Source organism: Chaetura pelagica, unplaced genomic scaffold, assembly GCF_000747805.2.
Source record: "Chaetura pelagica isolate M959 unplaced genomic scaffold, ChaPel_1.0 scaffold743, whole genome shotgun sequence".
NCBI lineage: Eukaryota > Metazoa > Chordata > Aves > Apodiformes > Apodidae > Chaetura > Chaetura pelagica.
Window position 1 is genome coordinate 389388 of NW_009952703.1, and position 9281 is coordinate 398668.

At 49.2% G+C, this 9281-nt stretch overlaps 1 protein-coding gene across 1 annotated transcript in view; it reads left to right on the plus strand.

Moving 5' to 3' along the window:
• The window catches only part of DIP2B (DIP2 disco-interacting protein 2 homolog B (Drosophila)), a 38654-nt gene that overhangs the window by 17286 nt on the left and 12087 nt on the right, over window positions 1–9281 (plus strand). The window contains exons 10-22 of the mRNA XM_009994068.1: window positions 18–141; window positions 853–962; window positions 1674–1776; window positions 2736–2800; window positions 3070–3163; window positions 3681–3800; window positions 4584–4698; window positions 5210–5349; window positions 5555–5691; window positions 6177–6257; window positions 6728–6855; window positions 7751–7865; window positions 8695–8897. Of these exons, the coding sequence (XP_009992370.1) occupies window positions 18–141; window positions 853–962; window positions 1674–1776; window positions 2736–2800; window positions 3070–3163; window positions 3681–3800; window positions 4584–4698; window positions 5210–5349; window positions 5555–5691; window positions 6177–6257; window positions 6728–6855; window positions 7751–7865; window positions 8695–8897 (1535 nt within the window). The remainder of the gene's footprint in view (window positions 1–17; window positions 142–852; window positions 963–1673; window positions 1777–2735; window positions 2801–3069; window positions 3164–3680; window positions 3801–4583; window positions 4699–5209; window positions 5350–5554; window positions 5692–6176; window positions 6258–6727; window positions 6856–7750; window positions 7866–8694; window positions 8898–9281) is intronic.

The following is a 9281-nucleotide window of genomic DNA, read 5'->3' on the forward strand; positions in this document are numbered from 1 at the left end:
CCCCTCTCTTCCCTCAGGATGCAGGAGGTCAGCAGATTGGTTTTCTGCTGGGAAGCTGTGGGATTGCTTTGGCCCTCACCACTGAAGTTTGTCTGAAGGGGCTTCCAAAAACCCAAAATGGAGAAATTGTGCAGTTTAAAGGTTAGATCAGTTATATTCTTGCTTTTGACTGTACTTTTGCTATAGCTGAACTGCCTGAAAGTAGCTGTCAGGGGCCTGGATGCATCTGGGGGGGCAAAGGAAGCAACTTTTGTGAATGCATCACTTACCTGTTGTAGGTTTTATGCATGTGGCACCCACTGATCCTTGTTCTTTACTAGGAGGGTGGGGGATCAGTGGCACAGGTAGTGGAGGCTCCATCCCTGGAGACATTCCAGGTCAGGCTTGATGGGGGTCTGAGCAACCTGGTCTAGTGTGAGATGTCCTGCTTATTGTAGGGAAGTTGGACTAGGTGACCTTTAGGGTCAACCCAAAGCATTCTATGATTCTATGTGTCTGACAGAATCCTTTGTTGTTCTGGCAGTCCCCATGAACTCACCTCACAAGCCAGGGTTGTCCTCAGGTCCCATCAGTGGCATTTGGCAGGTTCCAAAGCACTTTTCTCCCTGATACAACAAGCTGCTTTCAGAAATCCTGCAGGGATCTTTCCTGAGCAGAGGAAGTTCCTTGCTGCCCACTGGACTCCCTGATGGGCAACGAGCTGAACCTTCTGGCTCAGAGCTTGGCTTGGATGGGCAGTTTGCTTGTGTAACTGGACTTGGACAAATGATGAGGGATTGGTGTATTCCTGCAGAATAGAAATCTCTCCATAAATAAGCTGGTATTAATATTCTGCTTCAACGTTGGCTCCAGGTTGGCCCAGACTCAAATGGGTTGTGACAGATTCAAAATATCTCTCCAAATCTCCTAAGGACTGGCAGCCCAACATCTCAGCTGCAGGAACTGAGCCAGCATATATTGAGGTAAGTAGTGGATGGGGAATAGAAAGTAGCTTCTGTGAGCTGAATATAATGTTCTAATTATCAGAGAGATATTTCTTTCACCTCACTACCTTAAACTTCTCAGTTTCTGGCCACTGAAGCAGGTCTTCCACTGTGTACAACCTGCTGTGAGGCTTGTTTTGGGTTTTAATACCTTTATGGCCTTGGGTGCTGCTCAGAAGGAATTGGAGAGCACTGGTCTGGTTCTAGAAACCAGTAACTGAGACTGGGGCAGAGTATGTGGGACGTGGGTTCCTGAAGGGACTGGAGCCAACAGCAGGTTGAGTTTTCTGTTCTTCCTTGCAAAGCTTCTTGCCATTTGCATCTCTCAGGGAGGCAGCTTCAGGAACTGCAGTGATTCAAGCTGTAACAATGATTTGGTTGTTCTAAAATTAGAAATCAGCTTTTTGGTTCACCTGAGGGACCAGGAGGAGATGATGGGAGTAGTGACAGAGAAATCACCACAAATATGTTTAATTATCTCCCATCTCCCTGGAGTTCTCTGGGCACCGTTGTTACCTGAATATCTTCTCACCAGGGAACCTTGCTGGTGCTTTCCTACAAGCAGGTACTTCTGAGGGTGTCCAGCAGCTGGAGAGAAACCAAACTTCATCGAATGTGGATCCTGTAATTTGATTTCCTTCATTTGTGGGATCCAGAGCTACAGCCTGACTTTTCCTTTCCCCTCTGCAGTACAAGACCAGCAAAGAGGGCAGTGTGATGGGTGTCACCGTGTCCCGGGTTGCCATGCTGTCCCACTGCCAAGCCTTGTCCCAGGCCTGCAACTATTCTGAAGGTGGGTGATGCCACAGGGACATCAAAGGAATGAAGGCTCGTTGGCATTATTTTAAGTGGTTGCCCTGTGTATTTTTAGCAGGTGTCTGTGAGTAACCACCACAACAGTATCTAAAGGATACAAAGTGAGGACTAATCCTTTCCATCCCAAACTCCATCGTTCCCATTGCCATAGAGAAGAGGAATAACAAGTGGCATTGGCATCGTGTCTAGAAAGTTAACAAGTCTGATGAATCAAACAGAAAACTAATAGATGGAGTGTTTTCCACCCAAGTCCCCTTCTCACTGCTCTGATCACCCATTAAAATGTCTTCCCAAACTGTTGTTCTTGCTGGTGTGTTTGAATCAAAGCACCTCTTGAATCAACTGGTTCTGTACAAGTTGCACGAGGCTTTTTGGGTGACCTGGAAATGGAGGTTGGAAACTGCTGGTGGGAACACAGATTTCTGCTATAGGATGTGGTTTGAGTCTGGTTGACCTTGTAAATCAAGCTAATTTGTTTATCCATGACTGAAACTGTATTTTTAGAGCTCTGTGTCATGGTACTTTAAAATGCAGAGTTTGTCTTTTGGAAGCCATCACTTGCATTTCCATGGATTCTGGGAGTCAGTGCTTGAGTGATGTTCTCTTCCCTTGCTGCTGCTTGTGCATAATGAGGTGAAGACCCTTTCTCTTCTCCTGCTGTACATGACAGGCTGGAATGTCATTTCCTTGCAACTGCCTGGGGTGTGTTTCCCCTCTCAGAGTGATGCTCAGTGCTTTTATTTTGCATAACAAGGAGCTCTGGATGAGCAGATGATCAGGCAAACAAGGCTTGTTCCACGTGTGTGCCTCGTGGAGCAGAACTGACAGGTTCAAATGGCAGATCCAGGCACGTGCAGATTGGGGCACAAATCATGGTCCCAGCATAAATAATGTCCTGGCACATCTTGCTTCAAAACTGCAACTTTCTTTTCCCAGGTGAAACGATAGTGAATGTGTTGGACTTCAAGAAGGATGCAGGGCTGTGGCATGGAATTCTGACGGTGAGTCCAGCCTGGAAGGGCTTCCTGAAGCATTTCATCCCTCCTTCTCATGGCAGCATTTGAGGAGATGATTAAGGACCATGACCAAGTCAACCATTTCTCTCCCTGGTAGATCTGCAGGTCTCTGGAGAGAAGTTTAGAAGCAGCCTCAGTAAATTGATGTGAATTCCTGGTGGGGCAGGGGTTGATAGGGAGTGAGGGTGACTCCCATTGCTGCTTCATGTTACATTTTGTGGCCTCTTTTCTAAAAATTACTTTCTACTTTTCAGAATGTAATGAACAAGCTCCATACTATCAGTGTGCCCTACTCTGTGATGAAAACCTGTCCCCTCTCCTGGGTGCAGAGAGTTCATGCCCACAAAGGTAAGTGTGTATGTTCCTTTTGCTTGAAGCTCTCGGGATAAATGAGGGAGCAGCATAAAAATCTCAGGTGCTTTTCTTGTTATTTCATGATAAATCACAAGGACCAAAACTCATAATTAATTTCTAAACATGCACAAAGCCCTAATGCCAGGTGAGGGCCAGCAAAGCTGGTGGGACCTCATCACTGGAAGGCACAGCCTTTTATGAGACCAAAGAAATGGTTAAGCACAGCAAGAACCATGGATCCCCAAGGACATTCAGATGGTGACAGGGATCTGTGGGCTTTGGAGCAGGGGCTGCAGCAGTGACAGACCCTGGCTCAGGGTGAGCAAATGCCCCGAGTGCCACAGCAGATGCTGCTGGATGTTGGGCTTTGCTGTTACTGCAGGCTCAGTTAATTAAGGCTTGCTTGTTCTAGTGAGGATTTTCTCATTTTGGGAGCGTGCATTCATATGAGAATGACTCATGGGAAGCTTTTATTAGCCCTTATATGTTTTTTTTTCCTGTTGGTTTGCAGCAAAAGTTGCTTTAGTCAAGTGCAGAGACTTGCACTGGGCCATGATGGCCCATCGAGACCAAAGAGATGTCACCCTGAGCTCCCTGAGGATGCTGATTGTCACTGATGGTGCAAATCCCTGTGAGTATGGCCAGCCTGCCCTTCTGGGGCTTCTCAGCCTGTTGTCTCAGACCCTCAAGCTCAGCTCCTTCTGTAGATACTCCCCAGAAGATGTTGTTCAGAGCAGCTGCCTAGTGAACGTGGAGCTGGGGCTTGTGCTTGAGCACCAGGGCTTTCTGTGCTTTCATCCCTGGAGCTGTGAATGGTTCTGCAAAGTGAGAAGCAGGAGGGTTGAATGGGGAGCTCCAGTGTGTAAACCAGAGTGCTGGTACCCTCGAGGAGAGGGGTTTTAAACTGCTCCTGGGGGATAAGGAAAAGGCTTCTTAAGAAGAACTTTGAAGGGGGGAAAAAAAATCCCCTGAAAAATCTGCAAGGAATGTTGTTAGTGAAAAGGCTTAAAGAATGTTAGTCTAGATGGCAGCAACAGGGAGGGATACTTGGAATAGCATTAGACCTGTTTGCATCACCAGGGCTGCCTGGGAACAGACCCTCTGTGTGGGAATTAATTGTTGGACCTTTGGGTAGTATTTTAAGCCTGTTGTTGTACCCTGAGCATGTAACAGCTCTGGAGCAAACTAGGGGAGAAAAGCAGATTGTTCAGGAGGAGATGCCTGTTCCCAAGTCACGTGCAGCAGGTGCTTAAACTTCCTTTGGGGCTGGAATCCTGGAAGATGTTGCCTGGGGTTTTTGGAAGTGCTGCAGCATCTGGGCTGTGCAGCCGCGCTGCACTCGCTGCCAGGCTGTGAAATTATGGGAAGATCAAACTATGTCAAGTCACATGGGTGTGTTTTTCTCTCTTCCCAGGGTCTGTTTCCTCGTGTGATGCCTTCCTGAGCTTGTTTCAGAGCCACGGGCTTAAACCAGAGGCAATTTGTCCCTGTGCCACCTCTCCAGAGGCGATGACTATCGCGATACGGAGGTGAGGGGCAACCAGGTGCTGGGCGACCCAGGCTGAGGTTTCTTCACACACCAGTTGGTCAGGGTTGACTTAGGCACCCCCACTGACATTGACTGTGTATTCAGGTAGCTCAGATGAACATTACTCCCAAGGTAAGGGTGCTTTTTGTTCCTCTGGGGAGTGTTGACAGCTCGGCAGTGCCTGCAGGAAGGGTGTCCTGCTGTCACCCTCTTGATTTGCACAGCTAGTGTGATGTTCTTCAAGCTGGGATTATATTTGATAGCAATTTGGACAGTTTTCATTTTAAAATGGACAGTCATGCCCATTGCTGCCTTCTCTAAGAAACAGCCCTGTAATGCCCTGGCCTGGGAGCAGGTGTGTAAGCTGGGGTGAGCTGAAGGGCTGGAAGAAGAGCTGCACTTGCCCAAAAAGACACTGAAATCTGCATCTTTCTGTTGCTGTGGTATCTTCATCTGAGTCCAATGACAGCCTGGATGCTTGACTGACTGTATTGACTTTGTGTCCTTCACAGGCCTGGGGTTCCTGGGGCACCTTTGCCTGGAAGAGCCATCCTGTCCATGAACGGGCTGAGCTTTGGGGTGATTCGTGTCAACACTGAAGACAAAAACTCTGCTCTGACGGTCCAGGACGTTGGCCATGTGATGCCAGGAGGTAAAAATGGGCAGGCCTCTCCTCTTAAGACCATTTTGCCAATGGTGTGGGGTGTTTTAGACAGAGAACTGGTCCAGGTTCTCTCCTGTGTTCAGCCTGAGGGTCGGCTGGGGCAGGGTGGGCAGCCCCTGTGCTGTCACTGTGTCCCCTGTGCCAGTTCTGACACATCCTGGGGACTGTTTCAGCAATGTCTCATTTGTCCTAGGAATGATGTGCATAGTGAAACCTGATGGGCCACCTCAGCTCTGTAAAACTGATGAGATTGGGGAAATCTGTGTTAGCTCCAGAGCAGGAGGGATGATGTATTATGGGCTGGCAGGCGTGACAAAGAATACATTTGAGGTATGTATAGTAGAGCACATCTCCTCCTGGGCAGGACTGATGGCCTTGTGTAGTCTCTTGCTTTTGCAAAGGAATTGTTAATGTTGTTGGTTTTTTTTTAAAGATACCCTGAACAACTTTTTGCAGTTCAATATATTCAGTGTTCCCTTTCACAGAGGAATCACAGCATCATTCTGGTTGGAAAAGACCTTAAAGGCCATCGAGTCCAACCACTACCCTAACTGCCACATCCACCACTAAAACCCTGTCCCCACATCTGTTTCAGATGCCTCCAGGGGTGGTGGCTCAACCACCTCCTGGGACAGCCTGGATCACCCCCAATGACTCCCTGATGTCCCCTAGTGATAAAACAATGACTGTAGCAAGGATTCCCTCCCCTTCTCCTCATCACTTCTCTCACATATAGTGCAATTTTGGATGTAGGGGATGTTTTCCTGCCCTCGGGCAGATCCAGTTTGCCTCCCAGTGTCCTCCTTGTGTTGCAGGTGATCCCTGTGAACTCAGCTGGCTCTCCAGTGGGGGAGGTTCCCTTCGTGCGCTCCGGCTTGCTGGGCTTTGTTGGACCAGTACGTGTGGTTTGAGCTTGCATTGCTGTGTCCTTCTGTCCATGCTGACAACCTGCAGGGGTGGTGGGAGAAGCATCAGGGTGTGTGTCAGGAGGGCTGGCAGAGGGGACAGGGCAGCTGGGAGTTCATGGCTTTTCCTGAGGCAGCAGGAGCCTCCCTCCCGAGCAGGCTGTTGCCACGTGCCCCCCTGCATTCTTGTCACACTTTCAGGTGGCTAATTCTTCTAATACCAAGTGTAAGAAGCTTTTTATGTGGCAGTTCTGCTGTGCTTGTGGAGTTGCCTTGGCTCACTGAGTGGCCAGAGTCCTGCTCCTGCTTTACCCACAAACCGCGCCATTGAAAGGGGAAAAGAAACCTGTTTTACACAAATTCCATCCATCTGTGCCTAGTAACGAAACGTGTGAGTCATCCAAGACATCTGAATACCCACTTGGTGTCATTAACTGACTGATAACCTTCTCACCTCCCAGGGCAGCCTGGTGTTTGTGGTTGGGAAGATGGATGGGCTGCTGACCGTGAGCGGCCGCAGACACAACGCCGACGACATCGTGGCCACTGGCCTGGCAGTAGAGTCCATCAAAACAGTCTACAGAGGGAGGTCAGCACAATAAACCCTGCCCCTCTCCACAAGCTTCTGCCCTTTCATCTAAGGAAACAGCATCTTGAGTGTGATCTTTGGGTTCTCTTCAGTAACTGGTGTGTTGGAGCAGCTCAGTCAAATCCGGCTCTGCTTGGGGCAGGAATTGGCCTGATCCTGCCCAGCCCTGCTCTGGTTTCTCCTGCCTGGTTTTCCACCAAGTCTTTGTGCTTCAGAAGAAGGCATCAAGTAACCAGACAAATCAGTCCTGTAGAGAATTCAGTTCTCTGTAGAATTTACTTTTCAGTCTGTAGCAGTGAGCTGCTGGCTGGGGCTCTGCAGCAAGGAGGACCTTCATCAATGTCCACAGGGCAGCATTTTCTAGGTCCTCAGGCAGGAGAAGCTCAACTCTCTTAAGACTAAAGAGGAGATTTTAAACCCCCTACATCACGTGGGTGTTTTTAAAGCCTTTATTGCACTGGTGATTTGTCACAAGTTGGAACAGAAGTGTGGTAGCTGGTTGAGAGGACTATGTTGTGTAGAAATTGCATCAGAAGGTGGAATTAATCCCTTCTGTACTTCACAAAACTCCTTTTTGACTCTGTTTTAATGGTCTGATTTTCTTGTTTTCTCCTCTGTTTTTGACCTGTGGGGATTTTTTTACCAGCTCTGTCCTTAGTCTGTTTCCTTGGCTTCCTATTCATGGAGTCATGGAATCACAGGGGTTGGAAGGGACCTCTGAAAGTCATCAGGTCCAACCCTCCTGCTGCAGCAGGAGCACCTGGGACTGGTCACTCAGGAACCTGTCCAGACAGGTCTTGGAAGTCTCCAGAGAAGGAGACTCCACAACTTCTCCTTATTCCCAAGGAGTAAAACTGGGATTTGTGCTAATGTGGCTCTCCCTGTTTTTCCTTAGGATTGCTGTGTTCTCAGTGTCTGTCTTCTATGATGAGAGGATCGTGGTGGTGGCAGAGCAGAGGCCAGATGCCTCTGAGGAGGACAGTTTCCAGTGGATGAGCCGAGTGCTGCAGGTGAGCCCAGGTGAACTGGGGTGAACTGGGGCAGGTGGTCAGTCTGTGGGCAGACCAGAGGCCCCCCCAGGTGGAAAGAGCACAGGCTGGTGCTGCCTCTTGGCACAAGGTGGTTTTCCAGGGTCACCAGCTGGGTACATCTGCCATGCACAGGCTGTTCTGGTGTGTCCTGAAGGTCCTGGGCCAGCAGCTGCAGCACAGAGCAGTGCAAGGGGACTGGGTGGAGAAGCACAGTTGTCTCAGCTCTGCAGAGCAGTTCTGCTCCTCAAGCTTCTGCTCTTGGTCTTGGATCATGCTGGTGCTCAAGGCTCTGTTTTAAAGCCACCCTTGTCTTCAGAGATGCATTTTCAGCAGGGAAACAGTAAGCAGAGAAAGGTGAAAACAGCTGAGTGAGTGTAGTGTTGAGGAAGCAGAATAAGGAGCAGATGCTGACTTTGGGAGCTGCCTGCATTGCATGTCTGTCGTGCTTGGGCATGATGTTCCAGGTTGTGGAGCAGGCAAACTGGGGAGGAAAAGCAGGGAAGTACCTGGTGGCCTGAATAATGTATCAGATGTGTGAAGGCTGAGGTGGGCAGAAAGAAACAGTGTGATGGTTCAGAGGAGACAGATGGATGAAATCCTGAGATCAGGAGCATATGATTCACTGAGCAACTGTGGGTATTTTGGGATTTTGGTCATGAAAGATTTAAAAATGAGTTTCTTGGATATGAAATGAACTATAAAGGCAGAGATGCTAGCAAGCACTTAGTACCTTAGGAATGCAGGGATTTTCCTGCAGTCTGCCTCCAGGAGGACCAGGCCCCCCAGTGACCATCTTTCCTTTCTCTAGGCAATTGACAGCATTCACCAAGTGGGTGTTTACTGCCTTGCTCTTGTGCCAGCCAACACGTTGCCAAAAACTCCCTTGGGAGGGATCCATATCTCCCAAACTAAGCAGCACTTTCTGGAGGGCTCCCTGCATCCCTGCAACATCCTCATGTGCCCACACACGTGTGTGACCAACCTGCCAAAACCCAGGCAGAAACAACCAGGTAACACCAGCCCCTGCAAGATGAGTGTCAGTGAAGTTCTCAGCCCCAGGAACCTGTGATGCCTCTGACACGGGGTGTCCCACTTGCTGGGGAGCAGAGCTTGACCTGTGGTTTTGGGGGGGATGTGTGTGAGGCCTCTCTTTGCACGTGTCAATCAGGAATTTTGTTTCCTACCTTTGAACCCTCTGGAATTCTCTCTGCTGCTGAGCATGAGCCTGGCAATGCCTTCTGACCCCTCTCAGGGAGGTTTCATTACCTTTCCTCTTGCATCCATTCCCAGGAATGGTGGGATCACACAGAGATCTTGGTTTCTTTGCTCTCCTGCAGCTCCAGGGCCAGCCTGGACATGCCACTGGGCATTAAAAGCCCAGATTTCAGGTGGTTG